Source organism: Vombatus ursinus, unplaced genomic scaffold (genome assembly GCF_900497805.2).
Source record: "Vombatus ursinus unplaced genomic scaffold, bare-nosed wombat genome assembly UNPS02014807.1, whole genome shotgun sequence".
Taxonomy (NCBI): Eukaryota; Metazoa; Chordata; class Mammalia; order Diprotodontia; family Vombatidae; genus Vombatus; species Vombatus ursinus.
In genome coordinates, this window is record NW_020954585.1 from 59,371,732 (window position 1) to 59,389,936 (window position 18,205).

The window sequence follows — 18,205 nt, forward strand, 5'->3', positions numbered from 1 at the left end:
ATCACTGTGTCAAAGGACATGCATAGTTAGTTTTGGGCATCATTCTAATTTGCTTTCCAGAAGAGCTGGCCCAATAATTCACCGTTTTCTTTCCCCATAGCCCCTCCAGCATTTGTCATTTTCCTTTTTGGTCAACTTTGCTAATCTAAGGGATATGAGGTGGAACCTAAGAATTGCTTTAATTTTCATTGCTCTGATTAGTTTAGGAACATTTTTTTTTTAATATGGCCATGGGTAGCTTGGATTTCCTCTTTTGAAAACTGTTTATTGATATCCTTTGACAGTTTATTAATCCAGGAATGGCTCTTGTTCTTATAATTTTGAATAAGTCCCTTATATATTTTGGAAATGAAATCTTTATCAGAGAAACTTGCTGTAAGAATTTTTTTCTGAGTTAACTGTTTTCCTTCTCATCATTGCTTCTTTTACCCTGTACTCATGTTTTAAAAAGAAAAAAATTAATTTGATATTGTTCAGCTGACAAAAATCCATCTTCTCTCCCTCCCTCCCACCTCCCCATTTAAAAATGCCTGCATGCTTATGGTCCAGGCACTCAGGGCCCTTGCTTTGTCACATGGCTGCCCAGAGCTCCTCTGTGGTGTCACACTCCAGGAAGCATTTATTGCTCTTGCTAGTAAAGCTTACTATTTTATAGGATCATGGCTGTAGAGCTCTAAGGGCCCTCAGAGCTCATTCAGTCCAGCCCTTTCCTTTTACAGTCCCAGAGAGGTGAGTGAATTGTCTAATATCACTCTGGTAATGCTCTAAGTAGTAGAGCTGGGATTTGAACCTAGGTCCTAAAGACTCCAAATCTAGTGCTTTTTCCACTGTACCAGCTGCCCCTTGCTTCTCCCCTCATTCTCAAGGGACAAATGATAAAGAGAAACAATAAATATGGTGTTCTCTTTATAGATTGTCTTTATTTTCTATGTACTTATGTAAACTTATCTTTACGTGTTGTCCATGATGTCTTACTCTATAGAATGGAAGCCCTTTGAGCGCAGGGTCTGTTTCATTTTTGTCTTTATATGCAGAGTCTAGGACAGTGCCCAGTATATAGTATAGCAGGTGTTCGACAAATGCTTATCAATTGATTAGAAAATTGACTAGCCTAGTAGTCCAAAGATATGGGTTCTAGTCTTTGTCCTTTGTATCCAGCCCTGGGCCCTTTAGGCAAGTTAAAATTAAAATAATATTAATCATTGCTGCTTTAAATTGAAATTATTTTAATTAAAATTAACTAAATAAAATAGGGATCATGATAACTGCTCTGCATCTTCCCCCCCCATGCTTCTGAAAGTTAAATGATTTAGTATATAGGCAGCCATAAACAACATATAAAATAAAGCTTGATTATTATGTGCTTAAATTTGTATCACAAGATTTAGAGTTGGAAGGGTCTTTAGAGATGATCTCGCTCAACCTCCTTATTTTGCAGATGAGGAAACTGAAGTTCGGAGAGGAGAAGGGACTGCCTTGATCACGTCCCTGGGTCTGAGAGGGCTCTCGGAGGCCATGAGCCCATCCCCCCCAACCCCCTTCATTTTACAGAACAGGAAACTGAAGCCTGGGGAGACAAAGCAGTTTGCCCAAGGTCACCCAGGCCCTCTGACACCAGAGCCGTGTGGCTTTTTTTGAACTGTACTATGCTTGCTACAGAACCAGGGTTCAAACCCAGTTGCTCTGTCCTTATTCCAGACCCAGTGTTTGTTCTACAATACCATGGTTGCCAAGGTATTCATCAGACTACTGATATGTTCTTGAGATTCTATATTACCCCATTAGGTTGTTGACTAATTAGCAGTAGCCTGTTATGGACAAGGTGGAGTGGTTAGTGTGGTGGGGGGTGCAAAGGTAAATAGGATGTCATCCTGTCTTTCTAAAGCTGCTGCGATGTGGGAGTTCACAAGACAAAGGTCACTGGCATTTAGTGGAGTGTTTAGTGGAAGAGATGGGTCTTGCTCTGGGATCCAAAGGATCCAGTAGGACTTGAATAGGCAGTGAGGAGGAGAGAGGGAATTCTAGCCAGGGAAACATAATGTGTAAGAGTAGTGGAGGTGGGGATATGCAGGGCATGTTCAGTGGCAGAGTAGACATTGCTTTGTCCTGGAATATACCCAAGAATAATCTCTGACCTTGCTTGTTGGTAGGGCCTCTCAGGATTGGTTGTCACTAGGGCAGCAGAATCTGAGACTAGCCATTACTTCTTTCCCTCTCTGTCTCTAAGCAGTCTCTGTATAGCAAGGGACAGACTCCTCATTATTCTGGTTAATAGCATTCCTTTAGTGTTTTAAGTTTTGAAAAGCACTGTGTATTAATTCTTACCACAACACTGTAAAGTTAATACTGTTATTATTATCCCTGTTTTACAAATGGGGAAATTGAGTCTGGTAGCAGTTCAGTGACTTGCCCAGAATCACACAGCTAGCAGGTGTCTGAGGCTGGATTTGAACTCAGGTTTTCCTGACTCCAAGTCCAGCACCTTTACACACTACCATTTAGTTGGTTAATCTTTTAGTAAACTAAACATACCTTTATTCAACATCTACTACTTGCCACTAGTACTAAATGTTGTGATGGATGGAAAAGTAAAAGCCATAGCACCTCTCCTTTAGGGGTGTATAGTCCAGCTGGCATCATAGCATTACAGATTTAAACCTGAAAGGGATCTTAAGAGACTGAGTCCAACTGGATGTACTAAGAGGCAGCTAGATAGCAAATGGATAAGAGTGCTGGGCCTGGCCTCAGGAAGACCTGAGTTCAAATCCAACTTCAGATACTTAGTAGCTGCAGGACCCTGGGCAAGTCACTTAACCTCTGTTCACCTTAGTTTCCTCAACTGTAAAATGGGAATAATAAGAGCACCTGTCTTGCAGGGTTGTTCTGCGAATCAAATAGATAATAATTGTAAAATGTTTAGCATAGTGCCTGGCACGTAGTAAGCACTATATAAATGCTTATTCTCTTCCCTCTTTTCTAGGCTCAGGCCTAGTCTAATAGTGAGTGCAGGCTACCTACTAAGCTCTAAATTAATTTGAAGCACTCTCGAATTGAGAGATTGGTCTTGTCCAGTTCATAGGAGCTAACAGGCATCCCCCAAAATGTTACTTACCTCTTCCTCATCTCCTTCCTCCACAGTCTGTGTTTTGTCACCCTATTTGGCACTTTTTTTAGAGCCAATTGTATGTCCTTTAAGACCAAGGACGTCAAACTCATGTGAATTTGCCACTTAGTCCATGGAGTACTTTGCAAACATGACACCATTTCACTTTTTAAAAGCTTTAATTCCATGTTTTGTGAAATAATAATAATCCATCACATGGTATTTTCATAAGGAGAGTTTTGGCCCATCCATAAAGTGGATACCATTGTGTTTGACATTTATGGCCTGACCCCAAATCACCCTTCTAAACTTTACCTTCCACCCAACCGCCGGTCACGGATTCAGATTGGATGTCTCCTGCTTGCTCAGAATCCTGAGATCTTGGCTGACTCCTTAAGGATGTCAGGAGGTTAAAATGTGTATCTTGTCACCCCTTCTCTCTTAGGTTTTGGCGTCAGATTGGAGGCCACCTTCGGGTAGTGGAGTGCAACAGCCATGGTGTTGTATGGGGCATCGGTTATGATCACACAGCCTGGGTGTACACTGGGGGATATGGTGGAGGCTTTTTTCAAGGTAAGCAAGGACTCGTCTCCAGGCTGTTCAGTGTGGGTCACCAAGGTCCTCTCTCCTATTTACTGATGAAGCCATGCAACTTACCATGTCCCTTTTTAACTGGTCTGCGGTGTATTTGTTCCCTGGTTTAATCCCCATTTTGTTTTCTTACCAAATGCCTGAACTCTAGCTGCTGCTGTGATGTTTACTCTCTAGCAAACAGCTGGTTGACAGGTGACCTTCAGAGATGCCAACCTCCTGGCTGAGATGAGGAAGGGAAAGGAAACAGAGTCCCAGTGTCATGGCATTTGCTGCCTGGGGCATCTTGGGGCCTCTCCTCAGCCCCTCCTCTGTCCCATCAGTGGAGCCCCCTCACCAACCAGCCTATCACTGCCCCTTCAGCCTGTCTGAGTGGGCATGTTTCTGGAAAGAACTGGGAGGAATGACTTTATTTTCTGCTTCCCAACCTGTTGGACAAGTCTTTGCTTTTCGATGCTTTGATATGCTGAGTAAAAGTAAGCTTTGTAAGAACACACAGTTTTAGAGTGGAAAAGGGACTTTAGAAATTCTCTAGTCCAATTTCTCTTTTCCTAACAGGTGAGGGGACTGAGGCACAGAGAACTCAGGTGACTTGCCTGAGGGTGAACAGCAAGCATGTGACTGACCTGGCTGTAGAAACCCAGTCCCTAGCCCCTAGGCCAGTGTTGTTTCTGCTGTTCCCCATTGCCTTGGTTAGCTGGGCTCAGAACCTGTAGCTGTGACCTTTTTAGGTACCAACTGTGTGCCCAGTCTTCTGGGCTGGATCTGATGGGGGATCCTGCCATCTGTCTGGGACATATGTAAAAGAAAATGCCTTGTTTGCTGGTAAGCTCAGGTAAGCCTGTAACTTCTGCTGGCTTTGAAATGAAGAAAGCCTGAGAATAGAACCTTATGTTCTTAGCAGTAGCAGGTTAAGCCTGTTTTCCATTGGCAGGTATCTGTCTGTGGACCTGAAGCTGGGGAGGGGGCAGGGAGTGTTGCCTGACACTTGATTCACAGAGGACATTTCCTCTTCAGGCCTGGCCAGCAGTACCAGTAACATCTACATGCAGTCAGATGTCAAATGCGTTTATATTTATGAAAACCAGCGCTGGAATCCTGTCACGGGCTATACCAGCAGGTGAGATACAGATAGCAGTGAAAAGAGAGAACAGTCACCACAAACTTCCAGGCAGGGGTTAGGAATGTCAGCCTGGAAGACCTGGGGTGTTTCCCCTCTTCTCTGAGAGCCAGGGTTTGTCTTCAGGTTTGCCTGTGTTCTAGGGAGAGGGACTGGACCTATGTTTTCAATGGTGTAGGACACTTCCAGGTAAGAAAACTCCCTGTACCAAAGCAGGTTTGAACCATCTCTGCCACATACAGTCTTAGAGGCCTCTAGACCCCTGAGTGCTTAATTGACTTGCTTATGGTCAGGGACACCCTGCATAAGATAGACACTATTAGTCATAAATGTTTGTGCTATGCCCATCACCAATGTTATAAATGAGTTCTTCTGTAACTTAGATTCCTATAGTACATTACTTTTTTAAAAAGTTTAAATCATAGGTGCTTTTCTTAAAAATTAAATTTTGCTTCTTTTTTTCTCTCCTCATACCTCAGGGGACCCCTAATGATTTTCTTAGTCCTCTCTCCCCATTTAAGAAAAGAAAAGAAAAAAACCCTTATACATACATAATCAAGCAAACAGCTTCCTGAACTACTCATTTCTAAAGATCTCTTTCTTTCTGCATCCTTAGTTCATCACCTTTCTGTTATCATGAAGCATTTTTTCTATAAACAGCAATTCTTATCCCTGAGGAGGAGAAAAGGGGCGGGTATTTTTATCCCCATTTTAGAGAGAAAAATGCTGAGGCTCTGAGAGGCTAAGTGATATAAAGTTACGTAGCAAGTCAGTAGCAAAATCTGTAACCAGAGCTTTATCCACTAGCCTACACTAGATAATGACAGTATAATTTAACTACGCAGAGAGCATAAAGCACTTGTAACACCAGAGAGGCATGCATGGGTGGCAGGAGGCCATAACTCCAGGGAAAGGGATCCAGAGCCTACCGGAGGTGGAGAGAAGAGGTTGAGATGGCCACCTGTTTATTTAACCCTGGATTGAAGTGGAAGCCTTGTAATCATGAGTGTTGGCAAGAATGATGTTTGCCCCCTCAGTCATCTTGTTTACCGAGTCAGCAGCGTGAGCTTTAAAGAAAAAAAGGACCCTGTGGTTTCTGGGGATTAATTTAGTTTTGCTTTGTTTTAAATCCATGAGATGAGACAGCAGGAGCAGCTCTGTTGGCTTGTAAAGTACCTCAGCTCCCTCCAAAGTTAATGAGCAGACCATCCATACACTAGAACCTACCTTAGAGTTTCTTAGCTACAAGGTTAGAGAGTGCCAGGAAATTGTCCCTAGAGCTAATAGTCTTTCCAGCTCAAACGGAAAACAAGGATTGGGACTCTAATGATCTAGTTGTTTCAGGAGGGATGCAGAAAGTTGAGTGGTCCCCAGGAACTATATTAGCTGTAGTCATCATGCAGGTCACATCCTGTAAACTCATGTATACTGATGGTTTGGTGTGGTGTGAGCTAGTAACCTCCATTTCCTCCTCTTGCCTCCTTCTGGAGGTGACTTGAGAAAGGCAGTTACCCAGCTTCCAGGAACAGCCTGGCTCATGACTTAAGCAGGTCTTGTATCCAGATATTCTTGTTTGGGGGTAATTTGTCTTAGTGTCATTAGACCCATCCCACAGTAGGTGTGTTAACATAGGGAACTAGGAAGAGTGTGGTGTTTTGTTTTTTTTTCCTGTTGCTTTGGAGACGCTTTGAAGGTCTCCATTGTGTATCTTATCTCTTCCTATTGCCTCATTGCAGGGGTCTGCCTACTGACCGCTACATGTGGAGTGATGTGACTGGGTTGCAAGAATGCACAAAGGCCAACACCAAGCCTCCCTCCCTCCATTGGACATGGGTAAGTCCTGGGCCCTGTACTTCATGTCACCTGACTTAGGGAAGTAATGCTAGCACAAGGAGGAATTTTTTAAATTAATTTTAATTTTTAAATTAACAAGCATACATTTTGTCCCTTTCCCACTCACCCCAGTTGAAAAAACAACAACAAAATCCTTGTAATCATAACAAATATGCACAAGCAGGCAAAACAAATACCCCCATTGGCCATGTCCAAAAATAGGTATCTTATCATTCATCTTAAATCCATTACCTCCCAGTCAGAAGGTGTGTAGCATTCTTCATCATGAGTCATCTAGGATTGTGGTTAGTCATTGCATTGATCAGAATTAAGTCCTTCAAAGTTGTTTATCTTTACAGTGTTACTGTTATTATATAAATTGTCTTGGTTCTGTTCACTTCACTCTGCCTCTGAAACCCTCCTATTCATCATTTTTTAAAATTTAATTTTTTTAATTGACAAAAATCTACTTTCCCTCCCACTTTGCCCTCCTCTCTTCATTGAAAAAACAAACAAACAAACAAACACATAAAACCAAATTCTTATAACACATATTCATGTCAAACAAAACAGCCCCCAGTGGCCATGTCAAAAAACACATCTTATTTTGCACCCTGAGTCTATCAACTCTCTTGTCAGGAGGTGGGGGGGTAGCATACTTCAGCATCTGTCTTCTGGAATCATGGTTGGTCATTGCATTGATTAGAGTTCTCAAGTCTTTAAAAGTTGTTTGTCTTTACAGTGTTGTTGTTACTATATAAATTGTTCTTCTGATTCTGCTCACTTTACTCTGCATCAGTTCATACTCAGTGTTCCAGGTTTCTCTGAAACCATCCCTTTCATCATTTCTTCTGGTATAGTGATATCCCAGTATGTCACATATCATAATTTGTTCAACCATTCTTCAATTGATGGGCACCCTGTACTGGAAGAACTTGAGGAAGGGAGGAGAAACAGCTCCTAACAGCATTCTCTTTCTACTCTAGGTTTCTGACTGGTATATTGATTTCAACACATCTGGTGGAACTGATCGAGAAGGATGGCAGTATGCAAGTGACTTTCCATCGTGAGCATTTTCCATTTCTAGATGCATATAGTAAAGTGTTATTGAGAAACCATTGATTTAGAAGGTCAGTGTCCTCAGGCAGCTGATTGACAAAATCTTCCCTTATTAAAGATCACTGGGAAGGGAAAGGTGGGTGCAGAAGTGCCATACTTTTACCCAGATGCCCATCCTAGTATATTTTTCCCTGATTGTCATGAACTTCCTCCTTATGTGTAGCCATAATTTCTCCAGATTCAGTTTCAGTCCATTTCTCCTTGTTTATGCTTTCATGAATATAAAAAAAAAACAAAACTGGTCAGCAGACTTTTAATAGCTAGTATTTTTATAGCTCTTTAAAGCTTTCAGAGTACTTTGTATATATTACCTTATTTGCAATTTCTCATAAAAACCCTTCATGTAGTTAAATATTGAATATTTAACTCATTAAGTAACACTTCCTCCTCCCCCCTTCTTCCAAAATCTAGTTGCTCTGCTGTGTCATCATGGAAGTTATGATTTCCTGATACTTAACGGCCTCAGATAGTCACTCTATGTCTAGTCTTGTGAGATAGAAGGAAGCATTTCAGGATCATCCTTAAATGCCATATATTAGTGGCTTATATGTTAACCTTTTAAGGTTTAAAAAAAAATCATTCCCCAAACTGGCTCAGACACTGGAAGCTGAGCCCTCTAAACAGTAGCTGTGAACAATTACAATTTGTTAATAAGCTAAAGAGTGGGAACAAGACTTGTGCTGGTGTGATTACCCACTGGTGGATTTAGATTGCTTTAGCAGGCTCCTGGGGGAAGCCCTACAGCTTCAGCTGTTCAGAGGAAGATGGAGAAAGAGGGTCAACCTAGGCTCTGTTTATGTAGAAACATTCAAGATTTCCCATGTGCTCAGTCAGTTTATTCTCTCTGATATGTAGTGGTGTCTGCTAGGTGGTCCTCACATGTCTTACCTGGTAGAGAGCTGGGTGAAATTGAAATGAAAAACTATGTGGGGAAAAACAGAAATGGGGATTAGATAGGAAGTCCTATTTGAAAAGAGCTGCCTTAGTCTGAATGCAGATCGAAGCATATGATTTTCTCTCTCTTTTTTTTTCTTTCTCATAATTTTTCCCTTTGGTTCTCATTCTTCTTTCACAACATGACTAATGTGGAAATATGTTTAATATAATTGTACAAGTATTACCTATATCAGATTTGTATGCTCTCTTGGGGAGTGGAGGGAAGGGAAGGGGAAAAATTTGGAACTCAAAATCTTATAAAAGTGAGTATTAAAAACTAAAAATAAATAATAATAAAAAAGAAAAGAGCTGCCTTAAGTAAGACCTTGTCACATTTTGAAGGAGCTTCCTAATGGAAGAGATTTTCCATGAGAATCATCACTGTCGTTGGCTCCATGGCTTCAACATAGAAAAATAGGCTAGGAATAGGACCTGTGATTTGATTGCTAGGGAGAATGCCCAGGTGAGGAAATTCCCTGCACCTTCAGTGCAATAGAAAGTCTTAAAGAGTGGCCTTATACTCTGGGATTAAGTGACTTGTCTAGGGTGACACAGGCAGTATATGTCAAGGTTGGGACTTGAACTCACTTCTTCCTGGATTTGATGCCAGCTCTGTTGACAATGCCAAAATACTACTTCTACAAAAATAACATAAACTTTTCTTTGTAATGACACCTGTGAACCATAAGACGTATTCTTTGAGGCATTTTCCCTCAGTGGGACTGATTCATTTCCAAATCTCTCACTTTTGTTCCTCCTTATAACCAAGACAGCCAATAAGGGATCAGGGCTGTGGTCTGTGGCTGTGGAATCAAATTAAATCGGCAAGTATTATTAAGAATCTGCTCTGTGCAAAGCACCTGTCTTAGGTACTGGACATACAAATATGAAGAATGAGACAATCCCAGCTTGCAAGGAGCTAACATGTCCATGGGAAAGACTCCACATATATTTATAAATAGACACTGCATAAATACAAGTATATCCACATTAGTTAAGTACTAGGTATTTGGGGAGGAAGGTATTAGCATTTGGGGAGATCAGAAACAACCAATATGATGCTTGAGTGGCTGTATCTTAAGGAACAGAGGGACCTGATGAGATGGAGGAGGCATTCTAAGCATGGGGGATGATCGGAGGCTCAGAGACAGGCCACGGAATTGTGAATGTGAAGAACACAAAAGATGCCACTTGGCTTGGATTGCATAGACTGGAGACAGGTGGTGTAGGGCTTAACAGCAACATAGAGTTCATATTTTATCCTAGAGGCAGTAGGAAAGTGCTGGAATCAATTGAACTGCTCTCTTTTGAGATTGGGCACAGAATCTTAGTCCCTATTAATACTGTGCCTATACCAACTGAGCTAACTGATCCAGACTATTAGATCCTCCTATTGGACATCTACCCCGCCTCACTCCCTTAAGATGAGAGTCTAGTCCTCTCAGGATTCCTGAATTTGCAGATAGGTCACAAAGCAAAGAATAACTTTGTGTGAAAGAAAGAAAAATAGAACTCCATTCCTGATTAATAATCATATTCTACATTGCAGTAATACTTTATGTTTTACAAAGCATTTTTCTTACACAAAAACCCTGTGATAGAGGCATGTATTCTTCTATGTGTACACGTTGTTTCCCTACTGGAATGTCAGCTCTCTCTTTGTATCCCCAGCTCCTAGAGCAGTGTGGCGCACAGTAGGAGCTTAATAAGTGATTGTTGATTGATTCCCATTCTGCAGATTATGAAATTAAGTTTCAAGGGATCTTAAATGACTTGTCCACAGTCATACAGCTAGGAAGAGTCAGGGTTCAGACTCAAGCCTCCATCTTCTGACTCTGAGTCCAGTGTGTTCCCTGTCCACCTCACCATGCTGACCCATGGACATATAGTGAATTGAATAGATTGCATATACAAATGGTGGTAAGTTGAGGTCATGGCTGGCCCAAAGGAATGATTCTTTGGCTTTATCAGGTGAGTGAGTTGGACCAGAGAGAGAGAGCTCATCCATTGAATCAACAGTTAAGAGAAAAGAAGACCACAGTTACTTTAGTAGCCCTAGGGCCAGAGTTTTCAAGTTTTCTGATGTGACCATACTCTGATATGGGTGCCTGCTGTGTGCCAATAACTGTGTTAGACTCTGGACATACAAAGATGAAATTAAGATGGCCCATTTCCTTCCCTTCCCTTCCCTTCAGGAGTAACCTTCATAACTTTCCGTTAGTCACAGTTCTAAGGATAGATGTAAGGATTATAGAATGGGCCCCGTTCCTAAATTTAAAGGACCCTTAAAGCTTCCTAGGAAGGAAGAGAATCCCTTCTCTAATTAGCCCTGTTTTCTACAAATGAAGCTATAGCACTTGAACATTCAGTTTGGATTTTATCATTTTTGTGCTTGTGGAAATGTTGGTATTCTCATAGCATTAAATGGGTATTTTTCCCCCTGCATGTCTAGACTGGAAGCATCTTAAAGGCAGGGATCATGTCTTCTACTTCAGGGTCTCCCATAGGACTTAGAACAGGCTCCTCACATAGTAGATAGCTCAGTAAGTGGTTGTTAATTAACCAGGTGACCAAGAGTGGGGGAAAGAATGCACACTTGTAGGAGCAGTTTCTCATAGCCACCAAGTTGTTTGGGGAAAATAGATTTTGAAGCTAAGCTGTATTAAAAATTCTCCTTCTGTCCACAGGTCTTATCATGGATACAAAACTATGAAGGATTTTGTCAGACGAAGACGATGGGCAAGGTAATGGTGGGGAACCAAAGAAGGATGGGTAGCATCTCCTACTCCAACTGCTGGGAATTCTTTAGGGAATTATCTGGCTTCTCTTATACCTTTTGGAATAAACCTTTTGACCAGCAGAGAGCAAATTGGAGGCGGAAATAGAATCAAAGTAAATGTCAAACCAGGAAATGCCCTGAGGTCCCCAGTGCTCCCTTGTTTTCTCAAGTGTTTATTTTCAAGAACAAATAGGAGAAATGTCACTGTCTGGCTGTGCTCTTTGTGGGCAGAGCAGGGCTGGGGCTCCCAGAGTAGTTGACAGCTCATTAGAAGCATAAGCAAACTAGAGAACAAGAAAACTTTGGGACTCTCTGACCCCAAGGTCTCCTCAATCAGTCAATAAGTATTTGCACCTACAGTGTGCTAGGTGGAGTCAGCTAGATGGCTGAGTGGATAGAGCACTGGGGCTGGGAGTCAGGAAGACCTGAGTTCAAATCTGTCCTGAGACACTCATGAGCTTTGTGACCCTGGGCAACTCTCTGTTTGCTTTGGAGGCAGCTCTGTGGATGGAGTGCTGGACCTGGAGTCAGGAAGACCTGAGGTCAAATCCAGTCTGAGACGCTCACTAGCTATGTAGTCCTGGGCACGTCACTTAACCTCTGTTTGCCTTAATCCAATGGTGAAAGAAATTGCAAACTGCTCTAGTATCTTTGCCAAGAAAACCTCATGGACAGCACTGGTGTACTGTGGTCCACGGGGTCACAAAAAGTCAGACATGACTGAACAACAACAACAATGTGTGAGGCACTGGGGTTATGGCTCCTACTACCTCTTCATTGCTTCCCTTATATGATATTATTTGGAAGAGCCAGGAAACCCAATAAAAGTGACAGAATCCACTTTGACCAACTTGCCTAGGCATGGCCTATGCCTGAGTGACCTGTTATTAAGTTTGTAGATTCTGGCCAAAATTGTTAAATAATAAAAAACCCAACCTATGTTAGTAGCATTGAGCCCTCCTTTGTAAGTCATGATTTTTAGGATAGAGATTGGACCTTTGATTTCATTGATACAGTGAAGAACCCTTTCTACCAATACCTTCTCTGTAGTGATAGTCTTAGAGAGTTGCCTGATGTCATGAGAGGTTGGGACTTACCCAGGGTGACATAGCTAGTATGTGTCAAAGGCAGGACTTGAACCCACATCTTCCTGGACCAACTCTATCTACTACACCATGCTGCCTCTCTTGTGGTTCTTATGTTTGGGTTAAGAAATGAAATAGGCCTTGAGAGCTCCATGTATTTGCAAGACAGGAGACCTGCACTTCATGGTTTTGGTATTTGTTTTTTCTTCTGATGCTCAGGAAATGTAAGCTGGTGACCAGTGGGCCCTGGTTGGAAGTTGCCCCCATATCTCTCTGGGATGTCTCCATCATCCCTGGTTGTGAGGAAGGCAGCAAGGATTCAATTGCCCTTTGGGCCATCAGTGACAAGGGAGACGTTCTCTGTAGGTTGGGCGTGTCAGAGCTCAATCCAGCGGTAAGATCCTTTCTCCTCCCTTTGGTTTATTTCTCTATGTAATTTTCTCATAACTGGGGACTACACTTCTTAGCAATTCTGATTTGATGTCCAGGGCTTTCTTCTGGAGACGTGTGAGTGTTGAGTTTGGGGATAGTCTTTTCAGATACTCCCCACAAGAAGATCTGTTGAACCAAATAATTACAAAAACAGTGGCAGCTGTCCCTCCGAGGCTTTCACTGCATTTATATAGAGTTATAAAATGTTATAACTGAAAGGTACTTTACATGTCATCTAGACCAGTCCTCATTTTACCAGTCGTGAGGTAATGGAAGCCCAGAGAGATGAAAGGACTTGGTCAAGGTCACACAGCTAGGTAGAGGAAGGCGTGGGACTAGAATACAGACTTTTCACTCTCAGGCCACAGTTCTTTCTACTACCACACAAAGGCTTAATACGTCTGAAGTCCGTCAGTAGGTAAATAAGGGAATTTTGTAATGATAGACAATTGCTCTTTTTAAAAATGATCCAATAGAACAAATAGAAACTTCAGAAATGCAACAGAAAAGCTGACAGACCTTGCAGTAAAACAGAGGCAAGTTCTGCCTCTAGGCCTTGTGCTGGAGATGGTGGAGGAGGAAAAGGGACGTCAGCCTTGGAGATCTGGAAAGAGCGCCCCTTCTACACTGATCAGAGAGAGTTTCCAATGGGGCAGCTAGGTGGCACAGTGGACAGAGCACTTGCCCTGAAGTCAGGAGGACCTGAGTTCAAATCCGGCCTCAGACCAAACACTTGACACGCACTAGCTGTGTGACCTTGAGCAAGTCACTTAACCCCAATTGCCTCACCAAAAAAAAGAAAGAAAAAAAAACAGAAAGAGTTTCCAAGAAAGGATGAGCACTTAGTTTAATAATGTTCCTAGGACAATACTTGACAGGTCTTACCCTTCATAGTTGGTTAGGCCCTGTACTTTTCCAAGTGACAGGAGGAATAACGGTGACCAGTTTAATCCCTGGAAATGCTGTATTAGTGGACTAGCATTGGGTGAGTTTTCCTGACCTGCTTGGGAGGAGCTGTCCCACTGTGGTTGAGTGTTTCACAGATAAAGCTCTGATGCTACCTGAGCTGCCACCTGCATGCCTTGGTGACTCCCAGTCCCTGTGGGTTAGACTACCCTTGAGTCTTGTCTCTTTCAAAAATGTTCTTTCTCTCAAATCACCCAGGGTTCGTCCTGGCTGCATGTTGGCACGGATCAGCCCTTCATTTCAGTGTCTGTCGGGGCTTTTTACCAAGTCTGGGCCGTGGCCAGAGATGGCTCAGCATTCTACAGGGGCTCTGTGTCCCCCAAACAGCCAGCTGGTAAGTACAGCTGTGCCCCGAGCAGGGCCAGACTACAATTAGCTGTCCCCTTATATCCTCAACACATAGTAGGTGTGCTATCAAGGTATGGACATTGTGAAAGGCTCAGAAAGCCTCTTGGAGTGGATTCTGCTGTAGCCTAAGGAGATCCTTTTGTCCCCTACCCAATTTTATAGATAGATATTTCCCAGACAGTTTGAAAATTGCTCCCAAACTTTGCCCGCTTTTAGTGGTTTTATCCTAATGTCTGAATCAGCATCTTGCTTTCACTTCCCCACAAAGAAAAAAGTCACAGATCATACCAGCCCTAATTTGTACTGGCTGTGTTTCGTTTGAGATTTTTTTATAAGGTAGAAAGAGAGAGCAGTGTTTTGATAATAATGATTTGTCACAGAGTTGGCATTCATTCAATAGATATTTATCAAGCACCTACTACGGATGAGGCACTGTGTGGTGGGATACCAAAAGGGAATTCAGGGATGAATAAGAGATGATGCCTCCCTCAAGGAGCTTACAGTCTAATAAAGTAATAACTATACATAACCAAATACAGTTCAAAACAAAGTGTACTTAATGTATGAGAGAGGTCCAAAGCACTGCATGATTTCAGAGGAGAGAAAATTGACTTCTAGCTGGGGTCATCCCGGAGACTCCTTGGGGGCAAGAAGTAGCATTTAAACTGGGCTTGCAAAGCAGGATGGCAGTAGGCCTTGTTGATGGGCGTGGGCATTCTAGGGATAGGCAGCAAGAGAAGAAAGGTGCAAATGCAGGCCATTGCAAGATGTTTTCAAAGAATATGAGTAGTTCAGTTTGGCTGGGTTGGGCCTGACTCAGGCCAGTTCCTTAGTAGCTTATATTTGATAGTGGAATGAAATGAGACACTTGAAGGTCATGCAGCAGTTAACAAAAAATGTACTTAGCCACAACAGGATATTCAGCAAGGCTATGCATTGATGACACCCAGACGAGATCAAGCTGATCTAAGCTCCCTGTCTGAGTTGCTCATCGTGGTCCAGCAGCCAAGCATCAGAGCATGCCTGGAACTCCTGGCTGTTTTGGGCTCAGGTGACCAGAAGGCGAAGTCAGTGGCCTGAGCCTTTAGTCCCCTGAGCCAATCAAGTGTTATGGATGTTTTCAATACCTTTCAAAGAAAAACTAGCTTAACATGTATTAGGGTCGGGGGAAGGGGAGGAGTGGAAGGTGCCTATGACCACAGGGTCATAGTGGCGCTGGAAATGTCATTTGGAGCCAAAGTGTAGTGGATCGTAAATGTCAGGTCCTCTGCAGTCTGGCCGTCTCTCAAGTTTGGGAAGTAATTGAAAGATAGTTAAGGGTTTTAAAGAGAAAAGTGGTATTATCAGTTATCTATTAAAAAGACTAGTCTGGCATAAGTGTGTGTAAGAGAGACTGGTGGTGAGTTGGTAATCTATTATAGTTTTCCAAAGGTAATGAGGGCCCCAACGGAAAGTCCTGTAAAGAGAAAATCTAAAAGGCTTTGGTGACTTATTGGATATCTGGGGAGTGGGAAGAAGTAAAAAGGATCCTCCTCTGAGGGTTCAAGCTTAAGAGAAGGTAGCACCTGAAAGGTAGGATCCTGAAAAGCCATCATCACACTGACATTCATTTAGTCAATCAGTAAGTGTTTATCAATCACTTGCTATGTTCTAGGAACTATACAAGGCCCTAAGCATGCAAAGATAAAAATAGAAAGTTCCTGCCTTCAGGGAGCTTATATTCTACTGGGTGGATGTACGTTGTTTGTGAATGAGAAAGTGTAGATATATTCAAAATAAATACACAATAACTGGGAACAGCATCATTCCCTCCAAAAGCAATTGGGGGATCATGATAGACTTTGTGAACTGAGCCTTGAAGAAAGCTAGAGATCCCAAGAGACAGAAGTGAGGAGGGAAAGCATGGCAGGGGGTGGGGGAGGGGGATGGGACTCTGGGCAAAGGCACAAAGGGGAGAGATGGAATATGTGTCTGGAGAATGGCAAGTAGGCTGGAGCATGGGCTGTTCTGTGGGGAATAATGTATCTTTGAATGATGGGCTAGGGCCAGACTAGGAAGAGCTTTCAATGCAAAAGAGGAATTTATACTTTTATCATAAAAGCAGTAAAGCCCCTGAAGCTTCTTGAGCTGAGGAATGCTGGGGTCAGACCTGGGCTTTAGGAATGTCCATTGGCAACCTGTGGAAGATAAGTTGAAGAAGGGAGAGGCTGAGGCAGGGAGACCAGTAAAGTGATGAGGGCCTTATCTTTGGTGGCTGTAGTGTAGGTAGAGGGAAGGGCATGACTCTGAGGGACGTTATGAGGGTGACCTTGATTAGACCTGGCCAGTGATTGGGCATTGAGAGGTGATGAGGAAAATTCTGGTTATAACCTTAAGGCTGATTTAGTCTCTAAGTTTCTTTCTACTTAGTATTATTTCTCTTGCCCTGTGTTAACAAGTTCCAGCCTCCTTGTCCCCTCCTCACTGTTGCTCAGCACTCTCCTACATCTCCTTGTATTCTTATTCCCATCTGTCTCAGCACTTCTCAGTTCCTGTCATTTTTCTGCTCTTTCCAGTGTGCTGCCTGGAACCCTGATCCACTAGAAATTTCTTCTGTTTTCAAAATTTCCCCCTGTATATTCTTCTCTCTCCCAGGGATCCCTAAGAGTAGGGACAATTAATGTTTTTGTATCCCCTGCACCTAGCCCAGTGCCTGGCCTACAAGAGGAGCTCAATAAAGGCTTATTGAGTGATCTTTGACTACTTCCAGGCTCCCCATCCAATCATAACAATAAAGCACGTTGTCTTTCTCTCTGCTTGGCCTTTCCTTGTGGCATACTTACACGTGTACATCCTGTATCTCCCCAGTTAGACTCTAAGGTCCTTGAGGGTAGGGCCTCTTGTCATTTCTTGTTTTCATCTTACCATCAAGCATACTCCCTTATTTTATAGTAGGGACCTAATAAAAGATTGCTGAATTAAATTGGTATCATTAATGGAAATAGGGAAGTCAGGAGGAAGAACAGATTGGAGAAAGATGGTGACTTCAGTATTTGACACATTAAGGTGCAGGTAATACAAGTCTGGAGTTTAGAAAAGAGGATGGAGCTGGAGCTGGAGATCTGGATGCCCTACACTTAGCTAAAGCCATGGATGAGTGAAGGAGATTGCTGAGAAAGAACACAAGAGGATTAAGGAGAGAGCCATGTAGAGGCCTCTGTGAAGGGTGTGGGAAGAGGAAGAAGACCAGTGAAGGAGACAGGAGACAGAAATATTCAGGGAGGTAGGGGAAGAAATAGAGAAGAACAGTGTGACGGAAGCTAGGAGAATAAGGTCTTCAGAACGGAGGAGTAGAGAATCACTGGGACCTGAGAAAACAGGTTCAGTAGAACGGTAGGGACAGAAGTCAACTCGGAAGGAAAGTTAGACCCTGGAATTAATACCTGATTTGTACCTCTCTTCCCCTTTTCCATTTTTCCAAGGTCAAGGACAAGAAGACAGCTTTAAAGCATTCTCACTTTGACAAGGCTACCTTCTTAGTAATTAGTAATTATTAGTAATATTGTTGTATAGGGATAGGAATGGGGTAGGAGAACTGTGTGTCTGTTGTGTTGTTATTTCTCAACTGCAATTTACAAGATGGGTTTCTGGTTTTAGGTGATTGTTGGTACCACATTCCTTCTCCTCCAAAGCAGAAACTAAAACAGGTGTCAGTGGGACAGACATCAGTATATGCACTCGATGAAAATGGTAAGTTGTTTTTGATTCATCTTAACTGTTATAGCTCACCAAAGTGTGACAGGCACTTGAGAGGAAATAGGAACTTTTGTAAAAAGCTACAGACTGGGAATTAGGAGACTGAGATTCTAAGTTCTGCTCTGCCCACACCAGCTGATGACTTGAGTAAGCAAATC

At 42.6% G+C, this 18,205-nt stretch overlaps 1 protein-coding gene across 6 annotated transcripts in view; it reads left to right on the top strand.

Annotated features, from left to right (window-relative positions):
• The window catches only part of LOC114051966 (tectonin beta-propeller repeat-containing protein 1-like), a 73,781-nt gene that overhangs the window by 40,451 nt on the left and 15,125 nt on the right, over positions 1 to 18,205 (top strand). For all 6 annotated transcript variants that reach the window (XM_027874379.1, XM_027874381.1, XM_027874378.1 and 3 more), the window contains 8 exons: positions 3,549 to 3,676; positions 4,712 to 4,814; positions 6,551 to 6,647; positions 7,634 to 7,713; positions 11,390 to 11,446; positions 12,786 to 12,960; positions 14,163 to 14,298; positions 17,949 to 18,041. In XM_027874379.1, coding sequence (XP_027730180.1) covers positions 3,549 to 3,676; positions 4,712 to 4,814; positions 6,551 to 6,647; positions 7,634 to 7,713; positions 11,390 to 11,446; positions 12,786 to 12,960; positions 14,163 to 14,298; positions 17,949 to 18,041 — 869 coding nt within the window. The remainder of the gene's footprint in view (positions 1 to 3,548; positions 3,677 to 4,711; positions 4,815 to 6,550; positions 6,648 to 7,633; positions 7,714 to 11,389; positions 11,447 to 12,785; positions 12,961 to 14,162; positions 14,299 to 17,948; positions 18,042 to 18,205) is intronic.